Raw genomic sequence first — 27,166 nt, forward strand, 5'->3', positions numbered from 1 at the left:
GCACTGACTGCTGCTCTCCAGTAATAATAATGTCACTGACACCACACTGACTGCTGCTCTCTAGTAATAATAATGTCACTGACACCGCACTGACTGCTGCTCTCCAGTACTAATGTCACTGACACCGCACTGACTGCTGCTCTCTAGTGATAATGTCACTGACACCGCACTGACTGCTGCTCTCTAGTGATAATGTCACTGACACTGCACTGACTGCTGCTCGCTAGTGATAATAATGTCACTGACACCGCACTAACGGCTGCTCGCTAGTAATAATAATGTCACTGACACCGCACTGACTGCTGCTCTCTAATAATGTCACTGACACCGCACTGACTGCTGCTCTCTAATAATGTCACTGACACCGCACTGACTGCTGCTCTCCAATAATAATAATGTCACTGACACCACACTGACTGCTGCTCTCTAGTGATAATAATGTCACTGACACCGCACTGACTGCTGCTCTCCAGAAATAATGCCACTGACACCACACTGACTGCTGCTCTCTAGTGATAATGACACTGCTGCTCTCCAGTAATAAGAATGTCACTGACACCACACTGACTGCTGCTCTCTAGTGATAATAATGTCACTGACACCGCACTGACTGCTGCTCTCTAGTGATGTCACTGACACCGCACTGACTGCTGCTCTCCAGTAATAATAATGTCACTGACACCACACTGACTGCTGCTCTCTAGTGATAATAATGTCACTGACACCGCACTGACTGCTGCTCTCTAGTAATAATGTCACTGACACTGCACTGACTGCTGCTCTCTAGTGATAATAATGTCACCGACACCGCACTGACTGCAGCTCTCTAGTAATAATAATGTCACTGACACCGCACTGACTGCTGCTCTCCAGTAATAATAATGTCACTGACACCACACTGACTGCTGCTCTCCAGTAATAATAATGTCACTGACACCACACTGACTGCTGCTCTCCAGTAATACTGTCACTGACACCGCACTGACTGCTGCTTTCTAGTGATAATAATGTCACTGACACCACACTGACTGCTGCTCTCCAGTAATAATAATGTCACTGACACCGCACTGACTGCTGCTCTCCAGTAATAATAATGTCACTGACACCGCACTGACTGCTGCTCTCTAATAATGTCACTGACACATCACTGACTGCTGCTCTCCAGTAATAATAATGTCACTGACACCGCACTGACTGCTGCTCTCTAGTGATAATAATGTCACTGACACCGCACTAACTGCTGCTCTCCAGTAATAATGTCACTAACACCGCACTGACTGCTGCTCTCTAGTAATAATAATGTCACTGACACCACACTGACTGCTGCTCTCTAGTGATAATGTCACTGACACTGCACTGACTGCTGCTCTCTAGTGATAATAATGTCACCGACACCGCACTGACTGCTGCTCTCCAGTAATAATAATGTCACTGACACCGCACTGACTGCTGCTCTCCAGTAATAATAATGTCACTGACACCACACTGACTGCTGCTCTCCAGTAATAATAATGTCACTGACACCACACTGACTGCTGCTCTCCAGTAATACTGTCACTGACACCGCACTGACTGCTGCTCTCCAGTAATAATAATGTCACTGACACCACACTGACTGCTGCTCTCTAATAATGTCACTGACACATCACTGACTGCTGCTCTCCAGTAATAATAATGTCACTGACACCGCACTGACTGCTGCTCTCTAGTGATAATAATGTCACTGACACCGCACTGACTGCTGCTCTCCAGTAATAATGTCACTAACACCGCACTGACTGCTGCTCTCTAGTAATAATAATGTCACTGACACCACACTGACTGCTGCTCTCTAGTGATAATAATGTCACTGACACCGCACTGACTGCTGCTCTCTAGAAATAATAATGTCACTGACACCGCACTGACTGCTGCTCTCCAGTAATAATAATGTCACTGACACCGCACTGAGTGCTGCTCTCTAGTGATAATAATGTCACTGACACCACACTGACTGCTGCTCTCTAATAATGTCACTGACACCGCACTGACTGCTGCTCTCCAATAATAATAATGTCACTGACACCACACTGACTGCTGCTCTCTAGTGATAATAATGTCACTGACACCGCACTGACTGCTGCTCTCCAGAAATAATGCCACTGACACCACACTGACAGCTGCTCTCTAGTGATAATGACACTGCTGCTCTCCAGTAATAAGAATGTCACTGACACCACACTGACTGCTGCTCTCCAGTAATAATAATGTCACTGACTGCTGCTCTCTAGTAATAATAATGTCACTGACACCGCACTGACTGCTGCTCTCCAGTACTAATGTCACTGACACCGCACTGACTGCTGCTCTCCAGTAATAATAATGTCACTGACACCACACTGACTGCTGCTCTCTAGTGATAATAATGTCACTAACACCGCACTGACTGCTGCTCTCTAGTGATAATGTCACTGACACTGCACTGACTGCTGCTCTCTAGTGATAATGACACTGCTGCTCTCCAGTAATAATAATGTCACTGACACCGCACTGACTGCTGCTCTCCAGTAATAATAATGTCACTGACACCGCACTGACTGCTGCTCTCCAGTAATAATAATGTCACTGACACCACACTGACTGCTGCTCTCTAGTGATAATAATGTCACTGACACCGCACTGACTGCTGCTCTCTAGTGATAATAATGTCACTGACAACGCACTGACTGCTGCTCTCCAGTAATAATAATGTCACTGACACCGCACTGACTGCTGCTCTCCAGTAATACTGTCACTGACACCGCACTGACTGCTGCTCTCCAGTAATAATAATGTCACTGACACCACACTGACTGCTGCTCTCTAGTAATAATAATGTCACTGACACCGCACTGACTGCTGCTCTCCAGTACTAATGTCACTGACACCGCACTGACTGCTGCTCTCCAGTAATAATGTCACTGACACCGCACTGACTGCTGCTCTCTAGTGATAATGTCACTGACACCGCACTGACTGCTGCTCTCTAGTGATAATGTCACTGACACTGCACTGACTGCTGCTCGCTAGTGATAATAATGTCACTGACACCGCACTAACGGCTGCTCGCTAGTAATAATAATGTCACTGACACCGCACTGACTGCTGCTCTCTAATAATGTCACTGACACCGCACTGACTGCTGCTCTCTAATAATGTCACTGACACCGCACTGACTGCTGCTCTCCAATAATAATAATGTCACTGACACCACACTGACTGCTGCTCTCTAGTGATAATAATGTCACTGACACCGCACTGACTGCTGCTCTCCAGAAATAATGCCACTGACACCACACTGACTGCTGCTCTCTAGTGATAATGACACTGCTGCTCTCCAGTAATAAGAATGTCACTGACACCACACTGACTGCTGCTCTCTAGTGATAATAATGTCACTGACACCGCACTGACTGCTGCTCTCTAGTGATGTCACTGACACCGCACTGACTGCTGCTCTCCAGTAATAATAATGTCACTGACACCACACTGACTGCTGCTCTCTAGTGATAATAATGTCACTGACACCGCACTGACTGCTGCTCTCTAGTGATAATGTCACTGACACCGCACTGACTGCTGCTCTCCAGTAATAATAATGTCACTGACACCGCACTGACTGCTGCTCTCCAGTAATAATAATGTCACTGACACCGCACTGACTGCTGCTCTCCAGTAATAATAATGTCACTGACTGCTGCTCTCTAGTAATAATAATGTCACTGACACCGCACTGACTGCTGCTCTCCAGTACTAATGTCACTGACACCACACTGACTGCTGCTCTCTAGTGATAATGTCACTGACACCACACTGACTGCTGCTCTCTAGTGATAATGTCACTGACACTGCACTGACTGCTGCTCTCTAGTGATAATGACACTGCTTCTCTCCAGTAATAATAATGTCACTGACACCGCACTAACGGCTGCTCGCTAGTAATAATAATGTCACTGACACCGCACTGACTGCTGCTCTCTAATAATGTCACTGACACCGCACTGACTGCTGCTCTCCAGTAATAATGTCACTGACACTGCAGTGACTGCTGCTCTCTAGTGATAATGTCACTGACACCGCACTGACTGCTGCTCTCTAGTGATAATAATGTCACTGACACCGCACTAACGGCTGCTCTCTAGTGATAATGACACTGCTGCTCTCCAGTAATAATAATGTCACTGACACCGCACTGACTGCTGCTCTCTAGTGAAAATAATGTCACTGACACCACACTGACTGCTGCTCTCTAATAATGCCACTGACACCGCACTGACTGCTGCTCTCCAGAAATAATGCCACTGACACCGCACTGACTGCTGCTCTCCAGAAATAATGCCACTGACACCGCACTGACTGCAGCTCTCCAGTAATAATAATGTCAATGACACCGCACTGACTGCTGCTCTCTAGTGATAATGACACTGCGGCTCTCCAGTAATAATAATGTCATTGACACCGCACTGACGGCTGCTCGCTAGTAATAATGTCACTGACACCACACTGACTGCTGCTCTCCAGTAATAATAATGTCACTGACACCACACTGACTGCTGCTCTCCAGTAATAATAATGTCACTGACACCACACTGACTGCTGCTCTCCAGTAATAATAATGTCACTGACACCGCACTGACGGCTGCTCTCCAGTAATAATGTCACTGACACCGCACTGACTACTGCTCTCTAGTGATAATAATGTCACTGACACCGCACTGACTAGAGCTCTCCAGTAATAATAATGTCACTGACACCGCACTGACTGCTGCTCTCTAGTGATAATGACACTGCTGCTCTCCAGTAATAATAATGTCACTGACACTGCACTGACTGCTGCTCTCCAGTAATAATAATGTCACTGACACCGCACTGACTGCTGCTCTCTAGTGAAAATAATGTCACTGACACCGCACTGACTGCTGCTCTCTAGTAATAATAATGTCACAGACACCACACTGACTGCTGCTCTCTAATAATGTCACTGACACCGCACTGACTGCTGCTCTCCAGTAATAATAATGTCACTGACACCACACTGACTGCTGCTCTCTAGTGATAATAATGTCACTGACACCGCACTGACTGCTGCTCTCCAGAAATAATGCCACTGACACCGCACTGACTGCTGCTCTCCAGAAATAATGCCACTGACACCGCACTGACTGCAGCTCTCCAGTAATAATAATGTCACTGACACCGCACTGACTGCTGCTCTCTATTGATAATGACACTGCTGCTCTCCAGTAATAATAATGTCATTGACACCGCACTGACGGCTGCTCGCTAGTAATAATGTCACTGACACCACACTGACTGCTGCTCTCCAGTAATAATAATGTCACTGACACCACACTGACTGCTGCTCTCTAGTGATAATGTCACTGACACTGCACTGACTGCTGCTCTCTAGTGATAATGTCACTGACACCACACTGACTGCTGCTCTCTAGTGATAATAATGTCACTGACACCGCACTGACTGCTGCTCTCCAGTAATAATAATGTCACTGACACCACACTGACTGCTGCTCTCTAGTGATAATAATGTCACTGACACCACACTGACTGCTGCTCTCTAGTAATAATGTCACTGACACCGCACTGACTGCTGCTCTCTAGTGATAATAATGTCACTGACACCGCACTGACTGCTGCTCTCTAGTGATAATGTCACTGACACCGCATTGACTGCTGCTCTCTAGTGATAATAATGTCACTGACACCGCACTGACTGCTGCTCTCCAGTAATAATAATGTCACTGACACCGCACTGACTGCTGCTCTCCAGTAATACTGTCACTGACACCGCACTGACTGCTGCTCTCCAGTAATAATAATGTCACTGACACCACACTGACTGCTGCTCTCTAGTAATAATAATGTCACTGACACCGCACTGACTGCTGCTCTCCAGTACTAATGTCACTGACACCGCACTGACTGCTGCTCTCCAGTAATAATGTCACTGACACCGCACTGACTGCTGCTCTCTAGTGATAATGTCACTGACACCGCACTGACTGCTGCTCTCTAGTGATAATGTCACTGACACTGCACTGACTGCTGCTCTCTAGTGATAATAATGTCACTGACACCGCACTAACGGCTGCTCGCTAGTAATAATAATGTCACTGACACCGCACTGACTGCTGCTCTCTAATAATGTCACTGACACCGCACTGACTGCTGCTCTCTAATAATGTCACTGACACCGCACTGACTGCTGCTCTCCAATAAAAAATAATGTCACTGACACCACACTGACTGCTGCTCTCTAGTGATAATAATGTCACTGACACCGCACTGACTGCTGCTCTCCAGAAATAATGCCACTGACACCACACTGACTGCTGCTCTCTAGTGATAATGACACTGCTGCTCTCCAGTAATAAGAATGTCACTGACACCACACTGACTGCTGCTCTCTAGTGATAATAATGTCACTGACACCGCACTGACTGCTGCTCTCTAGTGATAATGTCACTGACACCGTACTGACTGCTGCTCTCCAGTAATAATAATGTCACTGACACCACACTGACTGCTGCTCTCTAGTGATAATAATGTCACTGACACCGCACTGACTGCTGCTCTCTAGTGATAATGTCACTGACACCGCACTGACTGCTGCTCTCCAGTAATAATAATGTCACTGACACCGCACTGACTGCTGCTCTCCAGTAATAATAATGTCACTGACACCGCACTGACTGCTGCTCTCCAGTAATAATAATATCACTGACTGCTGCTCTCTAGTAATAATAATGTCACTGACACCGCACTGACTGCTGCTCTCCAGTACTAATGTCACTGACACCGCACTGACTGCTGCTCTCCAGTAATAATAATGTCACTGACACCACACTGACTGCTGCTCTCTAGTGATAATAATGTCACTAACACCGCACTGACTGCTGCTCTCTAGTGATAATGTCACTGACACTGCACTGACTGCTGCTCTCTAGTGATAATGACACTGCTGCTCTCCAGTAATAATAATGTCACTGACACCGCACTGACTGCTGCTCTCCAGTAATAATAATGTCACTGACACCGCACTGACTGCTGCTCTCCAGTAATAATAATGTCACTGACACCACACTGACTGCTGCTCTCTAGTGATAATAATGTCACTGACACCACACTGACTGCTGCTCTCTAGTAATAATGTCACTGACACCGCACTGACTGCTGCACTCTAGTGATAATAATGTCACTGACACCGCACTGACTGCTGCTCTCTAGTGATAATAATGTCACTGACAACGCACTGACTGCTGCTCTCCAGTAATAATAATGTCACTGACACCGCACTGACTGCTGCTCTCCAGTAATACTGTCACTGACACCGCACTGACTGCTGCTCTCCAGTAATAATAATGTCACTGACACCACACTGACTGCTGCTCTCTAGTAATAATAATGTCACTGACACCGCACTGACTGCTGCTCTCCAGTACTAATGTCACTGACACCGCACTGACTGCTGCTCTCCAGTAATAATGTCACTGACACCGCACTGACTGCTGCTCTCTAGTGATAATGTCACTGACACGGCACTGACTGCTGCTCTCTAGTGATAATGTCACTGACACTGCACTGACTGCTGCTCTCTAGTGATAATGACACTGCTTCTCTCCAGTAATAATAATGTCACTGACACCGCACTAACGGCTGCTCGCTAGTAATAATAATGTCACTGACACCGCACTGACTGCTGCTCTCTAATAATGTCACTGACACCGCACTGACTGCTGCTCTCCAGTAATAATGTCACTGACACCGCACTGACTGCTGCTCTCTAGTGATAATGTCACTGACACCGCACTGACTGCTGCTCTCTAGTGATAATAATGTCACTGACACCGCACTAACGGCTGCTCGCTAGTAATAATAATGTCACTGACACCGCACTGACTGCTGCTCTCTAATAATGTCACTGACACCGCACTGACTGCTGCTCTCCAGTAATAATGTCACTGACACCGCACTGACTGCTGCTCTCTAGTGATAATGTCACTGACATCGCACTAACTGCTGCTCTCCAGTGATAATGTCACTAACACCGCACTGACTGCTGCTCTCTAGTAATAATAATGTCACTGACACCACACTGACTGCTGCTCTCTAGTGATAATAATGTCACTGACACCGCACTGACTGCTGCTCTCTAGTGATAATGACACTGCTGCTCTCTAGTAATAATAATGTCACTGACACCGCACTGACTGCTGCTCTCCAGTAATAATAATGTCACTGACACCACACTGACTGCTGCTCTCTAGTAATAATGTCACTGACACCGCACTGACTGCTGATCTATAGTGATAATAATGTCACCAACACCGCACTGACTGCAGCTCTCTAGTGATAATAATGTCACTGACACCGCACTGACTGCTGCTCTCCAGTAATAATAATGTCACTGACACCACACTGACTGCTGCTCTCCAGTAATAATAATGTCACTGACACCACACTGACTGCTGCTCTCCAGTAATAATGTCTCTGACACCGCACTGACTGCTGCTCTCCAGTAAAAATAATGTCACTGACACCACACTGACTGCTGCTCTCTAGTAATAATGTCACTGACACTGCACTGACTGCTGCTCTCTAGTGATAATAATGTCACCGACACCGCACTGACTGCAGCTCTCTAGTAATAATAATGTCACTGACACCGCACTGACTGCTGCTCTCCAGTAATAATAATGTCACTGACACCACACTGACTGCTGCTCTCCAGTAATAATAATGTCACTGACACCACACTGACTGCTGCTCTCCAGTAATACTGTCACTGACACCGCACTGACTGCTGCTTTCTAGTGATAATAATGTCACTGACACCACACTGACTGCTGCTCTCCAGTAATAATAATGTCACTGACACCGCACTGACTGCTGCTCTCCAGTAATAATAATGTCACTGACACCACACTGACTGCTGCTCTCCAGTAATAATAATGTCACTGACACCACACTGACTGCTGCTCTCCAGTAATAATAATGTCACTGACACCACACTGACTGCTGCTCTCCAGTAATACTGTCACTGACACCGCACTGACTGCTGCTCTCCAGTAATAATAATGTCACTGACACCACACTGACTGCTGCTCTCTAATAATGTCACTGACACATCACTGACTGCTGCTCTCCAATAATAATAATGTCACTGACACCACACTGACTGCTGCTCTCTAGTGATAATAATGTCACTGACACCGCACTGACTGCTGCTCTCCAGAAATAATGCCACTGACACCACACTGACTGCTGCTCTCTAGTGATAATAATGTCAATGACACCGCACTGACTGCTGCTCTCCAGTAATAATAATGTCACTGACACCGCACTGACTGCTGCTCTCCAGTAATAATAATGTCACTGACTGCTGCTCTCTAGTAATAATAATGTCACTGACACCGCACTGACTGCTGCTCTCCAGTACTAATGTCACTGACACCGCACTGACTGCTGCTCTCCAGTAATAATGTCACTGACACCGCACTGACTGCTGCTCTCTAGTGATAATGTCACTGACACCGCACTGACTGCTGCTCTCTAGTGATAATGTCACTGACACTGAACTGACTGCTGCTCTCCAATAATAATAATGTCACTGACACCACACTGACTGCTGCTCTCTAGTGATAATAATGTCACTGACACCGCACTGACTGCTGCTCTCCAGAAATAATGCCACTGACACCACACTGACTGCTGCTCTCTAGTGATAATGACACTGCTGCTCTCCAGTAATAAGAATGTCACTGACACCGCACTGACTGCTGCTCTCTAGTGATAATAATGTCACTGACACCGCACTGACTGCTGCTCTCCAGTAATAATAATGTCAATGACACCGCACTGACTGCTGCTCTCCAGTAATAATAATGTCACTGACACCGCACTGACTGCTGCTCTCCAGTAATAATAATGTCACTGACTGCTGCTCTCTAGTAATAATAATGTCACTGACACCGCACTGACTGCTGCTCTCCAGTAATAATAATGTCACTGACACCGCACTGACTGCTGCTCTCCAGAAATAATGCCACTGACACCACACTGACTGCTGCTCTCTAGTGATAATGACACTGCTGCTCTCCAGTAATAAGAATGTCACTGACACCACACTGACTGCTGCTCTCTAGTGATAATAATGTCACTGACACCACACTGACTGCTGCTCTCCAGTAATAATAATGTCACTGACACCGCACTGACTGCTGCTCTCCAGTAATAATAATGTCACTGACTGCTGCTCTCTAGTAATAATAATGTCACTGACACCGCACTGACTGCTGCTCTCCAGTAATACTGTCACTGACACCGCACTGACTGCTGCTCTCCAGTAATAATGTCACTGACACCGCACTGACTGCTGCTCTCTAGTGATAATGTCACTGACACCGCACTGACTGCTGCTCTCTAGTGATAATGTCACTGACACCGCACTGACTGCTGCTCTCTAGTGATAATAATGTCACTGACACCGCACTGACTGCTGCTCTCTAGTGATAATAATGTCACTGACACCACACTGACTGCTGCTCTCTAGTAATAATAATGTCACTGACACCGCACTGACTGCTGCTCTCCAGTACTAATGTCACTGACACCGCACTGACTGCTGCTCTAAAGTAATAATGTCACTGACACCGCACTGACTGCTGCTCTCTAGTGATAATGTCACTGACACCGCACTGACTGCTGCTCTCTAGTGATAATGTCACTGACACTGCACTGACTGCTGCTCTCTAGTGATAATGACACTGCTTCTCTCCAGTAATAATAATGTCACTGACACCGCACTAACGGCTGCTCGCCAGTAATAATAATGTCACTGACACCGCACTGACTGCTGCTCTCTAATAATGTCACTGACACCGCACTGACTGCTGCTCTCCAGTAATAATGTCACTGACACCGCACTGACTGCTGCTCTCTAGTGATAATGTCACTGACACCGCACTAACTGCTGCTCTCCAGTAATAATGTCACTAACACCGCACTGACTGCTGCTCTCTAGTAATAATAATGTCACTGACACCACACTGACTGCTGCTCTCTAGTGATAATAATGTCACTGACACCGCACTGACTGCTGCTCTCTAGTGATAATGACACTGCTGCTCTCTAGTAATAATAATGTCACTGACACCGCACTGACTGCTGCTCTCCAGTAATAATAATGTCACTGACACCACACTGACTGCTGCTCTCTAGTAATAATGTCACTGACACTGCACTGACTGCTGCTCTCTAGTGATAATAATGTCACCGACACCGCACTGACTGCAGCTCTCTAGTAATAATAATGTCACTGACACCGCACTGACTGCTGCTCTCCAGTAATAATAATGTCACTGACACCACACTGACTGCTGCTCTCCAGTAATAATAATGTCACTGACACCACACTGACTGCTGCTCTCCAGTAATACTGTCACTGACACCGCACTGACTGCTGCTTTCTAGTGATAATAATGTCACTGACACCACACTGACTGCTGCTCTCCAGTAATAATAATGTCACTGACACTGCACTGAATGCTGCTCTCTAGTGATAATGACACTGCTGCTCTCCAGTAATAATAATGTCACTGACACCGCACTGACTGCTGCTCTCCAGTAATAATAATGTCACTGACACCGCACTGACTGCTGCTCTCCAGTAATAATAATGTCACTGACACCACACTGACTGCTGCTCTCTAGTGATAATAATGTCACTGACACCACACTGACTGCTGCTCTCCAGTAATAATAATGTCACTGACACCGCACTGACTGCTGCTCTCTAGTGATAATAATGTCACTGACACCGCACTGACTGCTGCTCTCTAGTGATAATAATGTCACTGACAACGCACTGACTGCTGCTCTCCAGTAATAATAATGTCACTGACACCGCACTGACTGCTGCTCTCCAGTAATACTGTCACTGACACCGCACTGACTGCTGCTCTCCAGTAATAATAATGTCACTGACACCACACTGACTGCTGCTCTCTAGTAATAATAATGTCACTGACACCGCACTGACTGCTGCTCTCCAGTACTAATGTCACTGACACCGCACTGACTGCTGCTCTCCAGTAATAATGTCACTGACACCGCACTGACTGCTGCTCTCTAGTGATAATGTCACTGACACCGCACTGACTGCTGCTCTCTAGTAATAATAATGTCACTGACACCACACTGACTGCTGCTCTCTAGTGATAATAATGTCACTGACACCGCACTGACTGCTGCTCTCTAGTGATAATGACACTGCTGCTCTCTAGTAATAATAATGTCACTGACACCGCACTGACTGCTGCTCTCCAGTAATAATAATGTCACTGACACCACACTGACTGCTGCTCTCTAGTAATAATGTCACTGACACCGCACTGACTGCTGCTCTCTAGTGATAATAATGTCACCGACACCGCACTGACTGCAGCTCTCTAGTGATAATAATGTCACTGACACCGCACTGACTGCTGCTCTCCAGTAATAATAATGTCACTGACACCACACTGACTGCTGCTCTCCAGTAATAATAATGTCACTGACACCACACTGACTGCTGCTCTCTAGTAATAATGTCACTGACACTGCACTGACTGCTGCTCTCTAGTGATAATAATGTCACCGACACCGCACTGACTGCAGCTCTCTAGTAATAATAATGTCACTGACACCGCACTGACTGCTGCTCTCCAGTAATAATAATGTCACTGACACCACACTGACTGCTGCTCTCCAGTAATAATAATGTCACTGACACCACACTGACTGCTGCTCTCCAGTAATAATGTCACTAACACCGCACTGACTGCTGCTCTCCAGTAATAATAATGTCACTGACACCGCACTGACTGCTGCTCTCTAATAATGTCACTGACACATCACTGACTGCTGCTCTCCAGTAATAATAATGTCACTGACACCGCACTGACTGCTGCTCTCTAGTGATAATAATGTCACTGACACCGCACTAACTGCTGCTCTCCAGTAATAATGTCACTAACACCGCACTGACTGCTGCTCTCTAGTAATAATAATGTCACTGACACCACACTGACTGCTGCTCTCTAGTGATAATGACACTGCTGCTCTCTAGTAATAATAATGTCACTGACACCGCACTGACTGCTGCTCTCCAGTAATAATAATGTCACTGACACCACACTGACTGCTGCTCTCTAGTAATAATGTCACTGACACCGCACTGACTGCTGCTCTCTAGTGATAATAATGTCACCGACACCGCACTGACTGCTGCTCTCCAGTAATAATAATGTCACTGACACCACACTGACTGCTGCTCTCTAGTGATAATGTCACTGACACTGCACTGACTGCTGCTCTCCAGTAATAATAATGTCACTGACACCGCACTGACGGCTGCTCGCTAGTAATAATAATGTCACTGACACCGCACTGACTGCTGCTCTCCAGTAATAATAATGTCACTGACACCACACTGACTGCTGCTCTCTAGTAATAATGCCACTGAGACCGCTCTGACTCCTGCTCTCTAGTAATAATGTCACTGACACCGCACTGACTGCTGCTCTCCAGTAATAATGTCTCTGACACCGCACTGACTGCTGCTCTCCAGTAATAATAATGTCACTGACACCACACTGACTGCTGCTCTCCAGTAATAATCATGTCACTGACACCACACTGACTGCTGCTCTCCAGTAATAATCATGTCACTGACACCACACTGACTGCTGCTCTCCAGTAATAATAATGTCACTGACACCACACTGACTGCTGCTCTCTAGTAATAATGTCACTGACACCGCACTGACTGCTGCTCTCTAGTAATAATAATGTCACTGACACCACACTGACTGCTGCTCTCCAGTAATAATAATGTCACTGACACCACACTGACTGCTGCTCTCCAGTAATAATGTCACTGACACCGCACTGACTGCTGCTCTCCAGTAATAATGTCACTGACACCACACTGACTGCTGCTCTCTAGTGATAATAATGTCACTGACACCGCACTGACTGCTGCTCTCTAGTGATAATGACACTGCTGCTCTCCAGTAATAATAATGTCACTGACACCGCACTGACTGCTGTTCGCTACTAATAATGTCACTGACACCGCACTGACTGCTGCTCTCCAGTAATAATAATGTCACTGACACCACACTGACTGCTGCTCTCTAGTGATAATAATGTCACTGACACCGCACTGACTAGAGCTCTCCAGTAATAATAATGTCACTGACACCGCACTGACTGCTGCTCTCTAGTGATAATGACACCGCTGCTCTCCAGTAATAATAATGTCACTGACACCGCACTGACTGCTGCTCTCCAGTAATAATAATGTCACTGACACCGCACTGACTGCTGCTCTCTAGTGAAAATAATGTCACTGACACCACACTGACTGCTGCTCTCTAATAATGTCACTGACACCGCACTGACTGCTGCTCTCCAGTAATAATAATGTCACTGACACCGCACTGACTGCTGCTCTCCAGTAATAATGTCACTGACACCGCACTGACTGCTGCTCTCCAGAAATAATGCCACTGACACCGCACTGACTGCAGCTCTCCAGTAATAATAATGTCAATGACACCGCACTGACTGCTGCTCTCTATTGATAATGACACTGCTGCTCTCCAGTAATAATAATGTCATTGACACCGCACTGACGGCTGCTCGCTAGTAATAATGTCACTGACACCACACTGACTGCTGCTCTCCAGTAATAATAATGTCACTGACACCACACTGACTGCTGCTCTCTAGTGATAATGTCACTGACACTGCACTGACTGCTGCTCTCTAGTGATAATGTCACTGACACCACACTGACTGCTGCTCTCTAGTGATAATAATGTCACTAACACCGCACTGACTGCTGCTCTCTAGTGATAATGTCACTGACACTGCACTGACTGCTGCTCTCTAGTGATAATGTCACTGACACTGCACTGACTGCTGCTCTCTAGTGATAATGTCACTGACACTGCACTGACTGCTGCTCTCTAGTGATAATGTCACTGACACTGCACTGACTGCTGCTCTCTAGTGATAATGACACTGCTGCTCTCCAGTAATAATAATGTCACTGACACCACACTGACTGCTGCTCTCCAGTAATAATAATGTCACTGACACCGCACTGACTGCTGCTCTCCAGTAATAATAATGTCACTGACACCACACTGACTGCTGCTCTCTAGTGATAATAATGTCACTGACACCACACTGACTGCTGCTCTCTAGTGATAATAATGTCACTGACACCGCACTGACTGCTGCTCTCTAGTGATAATGTCACTGACTGCTGCTCTCTAGTGATAATAATGTCACTGACACCACACTGACTGCTGCTCTCCAGTAATAATAATGTCACTGACACCGCACTGACTGCTGCTCTCCAGTAATACTGTCACTGACACCGCACTGACTGCTGCTCTCCAGTAATAATAATGTCACTGACACCGCACTGACTGCTGCTCTCTAATAATGTCACTGACACCGCACTGACTGCTGCTCTCTAGTGATAATGACACTGCTGCTCTCCAGTAATAATAATGTCACTGACACCGCACTGACTGCTGCTCTCTAGTAATAATGTCACTGACACTGCACTGACTGCTGCTCTCTAGTAATAATAATGTCACCGACACCGCACTGACTAGAGCTCTCCAGTAATAATAATGTCACTGACACCGCACTGACTGCTGCTCTCTAGTGATAATGACACCGCTGCTCTCCAGTAATAATAATGTCACTGACACCGCACTGACTGCTGCTCTCCAGTAATAATAATGTCACTGACACCGCACTGACTGCTGCTCTCTAGTGAAAATAATGTCACTGACACCACACTGACTGCTGCTCTCTAATAATGCCACTGACACCGCACTGACTGCTGCTCTCCAGAAATAATGCCACTGACACCGCACTGACTGCTGCTCTCCAGAAATAATGCCACTGACACCGCACTGACTGCAGCTCTCCAGTAATAATAATGTCAATGACACCGCACTGACTGCTGCTCTCTAGTGATAATGACACTGCGGCTCTCCAGTAATAATAATGTCATTGACACCGCACTGACGGCTGCTCGCTAGTAATAATGTCACTGACACCACACTGACTGCTGCTCTCCAGTAATAATAATGTCACTGACACCACACTGACTGCTGCTCTCCAGTAATAATGTCTCTGACACCGCAATGACTGCTGCTCTCCAGTAATAATAATGTCACTGACACCACACTGACTGCTGCTCTCCAGTAATAATAATGTCACTGACACCGCACTGACGGCTGCTCTCCAGTAATAATGTCACTGACACCGCACTGACTGCTGCTCTCTAGTGATAATAATGTCACTGACACCGCACTGACTAGAGCTCTCCAGTAATAATAATGTCACTGACACCGCACTGACTGCTGCTCTCTAGTGATAATGACACTGCTGCTCTCCAGTAATAATAATGTCACTGACACTGCACTGACTGCTGCTCTCCAGTAATAATAATGTCACTGACACCGCACTGACTGCTGCTCTCCAGTAATAATAATGTCACTGACACCACACTGACTGCTGCTCTCTAGTGATAATAATGTCACTGACACCGCACTGACTGCTGCTCTCCAGAAATAATGCCACTGACACCGCACTGACTGCTGCTCTCCAGAAATAATGCCACTGACACCGCACTGACTGCAGCTCTCCAGTAATAATAATGTCACTGACACCGCACTGACTGCTGCTCTCTATTGATAATGTCACTGACACTGCACTGACTGCTGCTCTCTAGTAATAATAATGTCACTAACACCGCACTGACTGCTGCTCTCTAGTGATAATGTCACTGACACTGCACTGACTGCTGCTCTCTAGTGATAATGTCACTGACACTGCACTGACTGCTGCTCTCTAGTGATAATGACACTGCTGCTCTCCAGTAATAATAATGTCACTGACACCACACTGACTGCTGCTCTCCAGTAATAATAATGTCACTGACACCGCACTGACTGCTGCTCTCCAGTAATAATAATGTCACTGACACCACACTGACTGCTGCTCTCTAGTGATAATAATGTCACTGACACCACACTGACTGCTGCTCTCTAGTGATAATGTCACTGACACCGCATTGACTGCTGCTCTCTAGTGATAATAATGTCACTGACACCGCACTGACTGCTGCTCTCCAGTAATAATAATGTCACTGACACCGCACTGACTGCTGCTCTCCAGTAATACTGTCACTGACACCGCACTGACTGCTGCTCTCCAGTAATAATAATGTCACTGACACCACACTGACTGCTGCTCTCTAGTGATAATGTCACTGACACCGCACTGACTGCTGCTCTCTAGTGATAATGACACTGCTGCTCTCCAGTAATAATAATGTCACTGACACCACACTGACTGCTGCTCTCCAGTAATAATAATGTCACTGACACCGCACTGACTGCTGCTCTCCAGTAATAATGTCACTGACACCGCACTGACTGCTGCTCTCCAGTAATAATGTCACTGACACCGCACTGACTGCTGCTCTCCAGTAATAATAATGTCACTGACACCGCACTGACTGCTGCTCTCTAGTAATAATGTCACTGACACTGCACTGACTGCTGCTCTCTAGTGATAATAATGTCACCGACACCGCACTGACTGCAGCTCTCTAGTAATAATAATGTCACTGACACCGCACTGACTGCTGCTCTCCAGTAATAATAATGTCACTGACACCGCACTGACTGCTGCTCTCTAATAATGTCACTGACACATCACTGACTGCTGCTCTCCAGTAATAATAATGTCACTGACACCGCACTGACTGCTGCTCTCTAGTGATAATAATGTCACTGACACCGCACTAACTGCTGCTCTCCAGTAATAATGTCACTAACACCGCACTGACTGCTGCTCTCTAGTAATAATAATGTCACTGACACCACACTGACTGCTGCTCTCTAGTGATAATAATGTCACTGACACCGCACTGACTGCTGCTCTCTAGTGATAATGACACTGCTGCTCTCTAGTAATAATAATGTCACTGACACCGCACTGACTGCTGCTCTCCAGTAATAATAATGTCACTGACACCACACTGACTGCTGCTCTCCAGTAATAATAATGTCACTGACACCACACTGACTGCTGCTCTCTAGTGATAATAATGTCACTAACACCGCACTGACTGCTGCTCTCTAGTGATAATAATGTCACAGACACCGCACTGACTGCTGCTCTCCAGTAATAATAATGTCACTGACACCACACTGACTGCTGCTCTCCAGTAATAATGTCACTGACACCGCACTGACTGCTGCTCTCCAGTAATAATAATGTCACTGACACCGCACTGACTGCTGCTCTCCAGTAATAATAATGTCACTGACACCGCACTGACTGCTGCTCTCCAGTAATAATAATGTCACTGACACCGCACTGACTGCTGCTCTCCAGTAATAATAATGTCACTGACACCGCACTGACTGCTGCTCTCCAGTAATAATAATGTCACTGACACCGCACTGACTGCTGCTCTCCAGTAATAATAATGTCACTGACACCGCACTGACTGCTGCTCTCCAGTAATAATAATTTCACTGACACCGCACTGACTGCTGCTCTCTAGTGATAATAATGTCACTGACACCACACTGACAGCTGCTCTCTAGTGATAATGTCACTGACACCGCACTGACTGCTGCTCTCCAGTAATAATAATGTCACTGACACCGCACTGACTGCTGCTCTCCAGTAATAATAATGTCACTGACACCGCACTGACTGCTGCTCTCTAGTGATAATAATGTCACTGACACCACACTGACAGCTGCTCTCTAGTGATAATGTCACTGACACCACACTGACTGCTGCTCTCCAGTAATAATGTCACTGACACCGCACTGACTGCTGCTCTCCAGTAATAATAATGTCACTGACACCGCACTGACTGCTGCTCTCCAGTAATAATAATGTCACTGACACTGCACTGACTGCTGCTCTCTAGTGATAATAATGTCACTGACACCGCACTGACTGCTGCTCTCTAGTAATAATAATGTCACTGACACCACACTGACTGCTGCTCTCCAGTAATAATAATGTCACTGACACCACACTGACTGCTGCTCTCTAGTAATAATGTCACTGACACCGCACTGACTGCTGCTCTCCAGTAATAATAATGTCACTGACACCACACTGACTGCTGCTCTCCAGTAATAATAATGTCACTGACACCGCACTGACTGCTGCTCTCTAGTGATAATGTCACTGACACCGCACTGACTGCTGCTCTCTAGTGATAATGTCACTGACACTGCACTGACTGCTGCTCTCTAGTGATAATGACACTGCTGCTCTCCAGTAATAATAATGTCACTGACACCGCACTGACTGCTGCTCTCCAGTAATAATAATGTCACTGACACCACACTGACTGCTGCTCTCCAGTAATAATGTCACTGACACCGCACTGACTGCTGCTCTCTAGTAATAATAATGTCACTGACACCACACTGACTGCTGCTCTCCAGTAATAATAATGTCACTGACACCGCACTGACTGCTGCTCTCCAGTAATAATAATGTCACTGACACCGCACTGACTGCTGCTCTCCAGTAATAATGTCACTGACACCGCACTGACTGCTGCTCTCCAGTAATAATGTCACTGACACCGCACTGACTGCTGCTCTCCAGTAATAATAATGTCACTGACACTACACTGACTGCTGCTCTCTAGTGATAATAATGTCACTGACACCGCACTGACTGCTGCTCTCTAGTGATAATGACACTGCTGCTCTCCAGTAATAATAATGTCACTGACACCGCACTGACTGCTGCTCTCTAGTAATAATGTCAGACACCGCACTGACTGCTGCTCTCCAGTAATAATGCTGTCACTGACACCGCACTGACTGCTGCTCTCTAGTGATAATAATGTCACTGACACCGCACTGACTGCTGCTCTCCAGTAATAATAATGTCACTGACACCACACTGACTGCTGCTCTCTAGTGATAATGACACTGCTGCTCTCCAGTAATAATAATGTCACTGACTCCGCACTGACTGCTGCTCTCTAGTGATAATAATGTCACTGACACCGCACTGACTGCTGCTCTCCAGTAATAATAATGTCACTGACACCACACTGACTGCTGCTCTCTAGTGATAATGTCACTGACACCGCACTGACTGCTGCTCTCTAGTGATAATGACACTGCTGCTCTCCAGTAATAATAATGTCACTGACACCACACTGACTGCTGCTCTCCAGTAATAATAATGTCACTGACACCGCACTGACTGCTGCTCTCCAGTAATAATGTCACTGACACCGCACTGACTGCTGCTCTCCAGTAATAATGTCACTGACACCGCACTGACTGCTGCTCTCCAGTAATAATAATGTCACTGACACCGCACTGACTGCTGCTCTCCAGTAATAATAATGTCACTGACACCGCACTGACTGCTGCTCTCTAGTAATAATGTCACTGACACTGCACTGACTGCTGCTCTCTAGTGATAATAATGTCACCGACACCGCACTGACTGCAGCTCTCTAGTAATAATAATGTCACTGACACCGCACTGACTGCTGCTCTCCAGTAATAATAATGTCACTGACACCGCACTGACTGCTGCTCTCTAATAATGTCACTGACACATCACTGACTGCTGCTCTCCAGTAATAATAATGTCACTGACACCGCACTGACTGCTGCTCTCTAGTGATAATAATGTCACTGACACCGCACTAACTGCTGCTCTCCAGTAATAATGTCACTAACAACGCACTGACTGCTGCTCTCTAGTAATAATAATGTCACTGACACCACACTGACTGCTGCTCTCTAGTGATAATAATGTCACTGACACCGCACTGACTGCTGCTCTCTAGTGATAATGACACTGCTGCTCTCTAGTAATAATAATGTCACTGACACCGCACTGACTGCTGCTCTCCAGTAATAATAATGTCACTGACACCACACTGACTGCTGCTCTCCAGTAATAATAATGTCACTGACACCACACTGACTGCTGCTCTCTAGTGATAATAATGTCACTAACACCGCACTGACTGCTGCTCTCTAGTGATAATAATGTCACAGACACCGCACTGACTGCTGCTCTCCAGTAATAATAATGTCACTGACACCACACTGACTGCTGCTCTCCAGTAATACTGTCACTGACACCGCACTGACTGCTGCTCTCCAGTAATAATAATGTCACTGACACCGCACTGACTGCTGCTCTCCAGTAATAATAATGTCACTGACACCGCACTGACTGCTGCTCTCCAGTAATAATGTCTCTGACACCGCACTGACTGCTGCTCTCCAGTAATAATAATGTCACTGACACCGCACTGACTGCTGCTCTCCAGTAATAATAATGTCACTGACACCGCACTGACTGCTGCTCTCCAGTAATAATAATGTCACTGACACCGCACTGACTGCTGCTCTCCAGTAATAATAATGTCACTGACACCGCACTGACTGCTGCTCTCTAGTGATAATAATGTCACTGACACCACACTGACAGCTGCTCTCTAGTGATAATGTCACTGACACCGCACTGACTGCTGCTCTCCAGTAATAATAATGTCACTGACACCGCACTGACTGCTGCTCTCCAGTAATAATAATGTCACTGACACCGCACTGACTGCTGCTCTCTAGTGATAATAATGTCACTGACACCACACTGACAGCTGCTCTCTAGTGATAATGTCACTGACACCACACTGACTGCTGCTCTCCAGTAATAATGTCACTGACACCGCACTGACTGCTGCTCTCCAGTAATAATAATGTCACTGACACTGCACTGACTGCTGCTCTCTAGTGATAATAATGTCACTGACACCGCACTGACTGCTGCTCTCTAGTAATAATAATGTCACTGACACCACACTGACTGCTGCTCTCCAGTAATAATAATGTCACTGACACCACACTGACTGCTGCTCTCTAGTAATAATGTCACTGACACCGCACTGACTGCTGCTCTCCAGTAATAATAATGTCACTGACACCACACTGACTGCTGCTCTCCAGTAATAATAATGTCACTGACACCGCACTGACTGCTGCTCTCTAGTGATAATGTCACTGACACCGCACTGACTGCTGCTCTCTAGTGATAATGTCACTGACACTGCACTGACTGCTGCTCTCTAGTGATAATGACACTGCTGCTCTCCAGTAATAATAATGTCACTGACACCGCACTGACTGCTGCTCTCCAGTAATAATAATGTCACTGACACCACACTGACTGCTGCTCTCCAGTAATAATGTCACTGACACCGCACTGACTGCTGCTCTCTAGTAATAATAATGTCACTGACACCACACTGACTGCTGCTCTCCAGTAATAATAATGTCACTGACACCGCACTGACTGCTGCTCTCCAGTAATAATAATGTCACTGACACCGCACTGACTGCTGCTCTCCAGTAATAATGTCACTGACACCGCACTGACTGCTGCTCTCCAGTAATAATGTCACTGACACCGCACTGACTGCTGCTCTCCAGTAATAATAATGTCACTGACACTACACTGACTGCTGCTCTCTAGTGATAATAATGTCACTGACACCGCACTGACTGCTGCTCTCTAGTGATAATGACACTGCTGCTCTCCAGTAATAATAATGTCACTGACACCACACTGACTGCTGCTCTCCAGTAATAATAATGTCACTGACACCACACTGACTGCTGCTCTCTAGTAATAATGTCACTGACACCGCACTGACTGCTGCTCTCCAGTAATAATAATGTCACTGACACCACACTGACTGCTGCTCTCCAGTAATAATAATGTCACTGACACCGCACTGACTGCTGCTCTCTAGTGATAATAATGTCACTGACACCGCACTGACTGCTGCTCTCCAGTAATAATAATGTCACTGACACCACACTGACTGCTGCTCTCTAGTGATAATGACACTGCTGCTCTCCAGTAATAATAATGTCACTGACTCCGCACTGACTGCTGCTCTCTAGTGATAATAATGTCACTGACACCGCACTGACTGCTGCTCTCCAGTAATAATAATGTCACTGACACCACACTGACTGCTGCTCTCCAGTAATAATAATGTCACTGACACCGCACTGACTGCTGCTCTCCAGTAATAATAATGTCACTGACACCGCACTGACTGCTGCTCTCCAGTAATAATAATGTCACTGACACCGCACTGACTGCTGCTCTCCAGTGATAATAATGTCACTGACACCGCACTGACTGCTGCTCTCCAGTAATAATGTCACTGACACCGCACTGACTGCTGCTCTCCAGTAATAATAATGTCACTGACACCGCACTGACTGCTGCTCTCTAGTGATAATAATGTCACTGACACCGCACTGACTGCTGCTCTCTAGTGATAATAATGTCACTGACACCGCACTGACTGCTGCTCTCTAGTGATAATAATGTCACTGACTGCTGCTCTCTAGTGATGAGGTTATGTTCCTGCACTTACCTCAGACAATTCCAGTGTTGCCACCACTGCAACATGATTGTAACTCCACTGAATCCATTTCATTCCGGCTGCACTGCGGACCATGGAATTCTGCCCATCTGCACCGATCTGCCAGGGACAGGTCATACAGTGAGGTTGAAGCTCAGGGACAGTACAGATTACATAAACTGGTCTCCTCATTTTCCCAAGAGACAGACTACAAGTGTTCACCCCCAAGTACACATGTGTAGCAGTGGCCCATGCGTATCACCATCAGCGGTGCTTTAGAGAATGAAGGAGCCCAGAGTGTGGAGATACTGCGCTGATAAGCTAATCCCTTCCCAGTGAGTGTCACTAGCGCTGTGCTGCAGGGAACTCAAGTAATCAGGGGGAACCAGTGACATGTAGAAGTAGGGAGAGGGGGAAAGAGGGGGGAGCGCTGTGTATGCACCTGTGTATAGTGATCAGTGTGCATCAGGTGTGTGATATCGGTGTGTGACCTGTGTATAGTGATCAGTGTGCATCAGGTGTGTGATATCGGTGTGTGACCTGTGTATAGTGATCAGTGTGCATCAGGTGTGTGATATCGGTGTGACCTGTGTATAGTGATCAGTGTGCATCAGGTGTGTGATATCGGTGTGTGACCTGTGTATAGTGATCAGTGTGCATCAGGTGTGTGATATCGGTGTGACCTGTGTATAGTGATCAGTGTGCATCAGGTGTGTGATATCGGTGTGTGACCTGTGTATAGTGATCAGTGTGCATCAGGTGTGTGATATCGGTGTGACCTGTGTATAGTGATCAGTGTGCATCAGGTGTGTGATATCGGTGTGACCTGTGTATAGTGATCAGTGTGTATCAGGTGTGTGATATCGGTGTGACCTGTGTACAGTGATCAGTGTGCATCAGGTGTGTGATATAAATGTGACCTGTGTATAGTGATCAGTGTGTGATATTTGTGTGACCTGTGTATAGTGATCAGTGTGTATCAGATATGTGATATCGGTGTGACATCAGTGTGACCTGTACAGTATATAGTGATCAGTGTATATCAGGTGTGTGATATCGGTCTGACCTGTGTATAGTGATAAGTGTGTATCAGGTGTATGACATCAGTGTGACATCAGTGTGACCTGTGTATAGTGATCAGTGTGTATCAGGTGTGTGATATCGGTGTGTGACCTGTGTATAGTGATCAGTATGCATCAGGTGTGTGATATCGGTGTGACCTGTGTATAGTGATCAGTGTGCATCAGGTGTGTGATATCGGTGTGACCTGTGTATAGTGATCAGTGTGCATCAGGTGTGTGATATCGGTGTGTGACCTGTGTATAGTGATCAGTGTGCATCAGGTGTGTGATATCGGTGTGTGACCTGTGTATAGTGATCAGTGTGCATCAGGTCTGTGATATCAATGTGACCTGTGTATAGTGATCAGTGTGTATCAGGTGTGTGACCTGTGTATAGTGATCAGTATGCATCAGGTGTGTGATATCGGTGTGACCTGTGTATAGTGATCAGTGTGCATCAGGTGTGTGATATCGGTGTGACCTGTGTATAGTGATCAGTGTGCATCAGGTGTGTGATATCGGTGTGTGACCTGTGTATAGTGATCAGTGTGCATCAGGTGTGTGATATCGGTGTGTGACCTGTGTATAGTGATCAGTGTGCATCAGGTCTGTGATATCAATGTGACCTGTGTATAGTGATCAGTGTGTATCAGGTGTGTGACCTGTGTATAGTGATCAGTGTGCATCAGGTGTGTGATATCGGTGTGACCTGTGTATAGTGATCAGTGTGCATCAGGTGTGTGATATCGGTGTGACCTGTGTATAGTGATCAGTGTGCATCAGGTGTGTGATATCGGTGTGACCTGTGTATAGTGATCAGTGTGCATCAGGTGTGTGACCTGTGTATAGTGATCAGTGTGTATCAGGTGTGTGATATCGGGGTGATCTGTGTATAGTGATCAGTGTGTATCAGGTGTGTGACCTGTGTATAGTGATCAGTGTGTATCAGGTGTGTGATATCGGTGTTACCTGTGACGGGTCACACTGATATCACACTGACCACTATACACAGGTCACACTGCTATCACACACCTGATACACACTGATCACTATACACAGGTCTCACCAATATCACACATCTGATACACAGGTCACACACCTGATGCACACTGATCACTATACACAGGTCACACTGATATCACACTGATCACTATACACAGGTCACACTGATCACTATACACAGATCACACCGATATCACACCTGATACACACTGATCACTATACACAGGTCACACTGATATCACACACACCTGATACACACTGCCTTCAATTAAGGATGAAGTGAAAGGAGAAGGTTATGGATAATACACAAGGGTGGCAGGGACTAGAGCATCACCAGTAGTCTTGTATGTAGCCTCTGTCCATCCGCCAGCTCAATTTGGACCCACGGACTGCCCGCTGCATCGTGATAAGGTGCTGGCCAGGTGTAACCCACAGCGCGATTCCGATAGCGAACTTCAACACGCTCTGAAATCGCATGAATAAAACAGAAGACAAATGGCACTATTTACTTATGGTTTGTTGTCATGTGAAGTGATAAATACGCAGAGGTCTGAAGGGAAAGGACTAAAGACACAAAAGCACTGCAAACATCTCTGGTCCATGCTGACACAATATATACATGGCAGTCACTTAGCATCTATGCAAATACAGCCACTATAGCTAGAAAACCAGCTGGTGAAACGTTAGCGCAGCTGATTGCAGACAAGAGTCCGGTTTGGAGCTACTGATGGCATAAAGAATACCACGGGGGAGGAGATGATGGTGTCAGTAAGGAAAGCTGTAATGCACAATGCTTACTTAGGGGAGGGGAAGTCATGGGTGACACAGCGTGGGCGAATCAGTGAGTGCGGAGGATAGAGTGGTGGGTTACGATGAGACCTGGAAGGTTTTGCTAAGGAAATGGGTTTTGAGAGCCTGTTTGAAGCTTTGCAGAGAGGCGGACGGCCTGATAGGGAGAGAGTTCCAGTGGTGGGGAGCAGCACGGCATAAGTCTTAGAGGCGGAAACGGTAAGAGGTAATCAATGGGGCTAGAGGCGGTAGATATTGGTGGAGCGGAAAGGGTGGGATTGTGGAAGGAGATGAGGTCTGTGATGTAGGGGAAAGATTGGGTCAGGGCTTTATAGTTGGACTATGTAAGGAAGGAGAGTCAGTGTAGGGCCTGGCAGGTGGGAGAGGCAGATGCAGAATGGCTGGAGAGAAAGATGAGGGAAGCAGCAGTATTAAGGGGGTGGAAGTCGGGAAGGCCACATAGGACGAGGTTGTAGTAGTCCAGTCAAGAGATGACCAGTGAGTGGACGAGAGTCGCTGCATCCACGGTGAGGAAGGGTCTGCTCCTGGAGATATAACGAAGGTGGAAGTGGCCTGAAAGTGGGCTTTGATACAGAGGACGGCGTGGATAATCATTCCCGGTGTCCTGTATGACTGTACATAAAACACGTGTGGGGGATAGAACACGGGCATATCAGAAACACTGATGGGCTGCATTAGGTATGACCTGAGGTTCCAGACATGGGCTGATATACTGACACGGAAA

General features: G+C 46.5%; 1 protein-coding gene across 3 annotated transcripts in view; it reads right to left on the reverse strand.

Moving 5' to 3' along the window:
* The window catches only part of COQ6 (coenzyme Q6, monooxygenase), a 115,698-nt gene that overhangs the window by 81,729 nt on the left and 6,803 nt on the right, over window positions 1–27,166 (reverse strand). For all 3 annotated transcript variants that reach the window (XM_088447515.1, XM_088447513.1, XM_088447514.1), the window contains exons 6-7: window positions 25,967–26,097; window positions 23,582–23,689 (exon numbers count right to left, since the gene is read on the reverse strand). In XM_088447515.1, coding sequence (XP_088303641.1) covers window positions 23,582–23,689; window positions 25,967–26,097 — 239 coding nt within the window. The remainder of the gene's footprint in view (window positions 1–23,581; window positions 23,690–25,966; window positions 26,098–27,166) is intronic.

This window comes from Taudactylus pleione, unplaced genomic scaffold (assembly GCF_031769625.1).
Source record: "Taudactylus pleione unplaced genomic scaffold, aTauple2 ptg000433l, whole genome shotgun sequence".
Taxonomy (NCBI): Eukaryota; Metazoa; Chordata; class Amphibia; order Anura; family Myobatrachidae; genus Taudactylus; species Taudactylus pleione.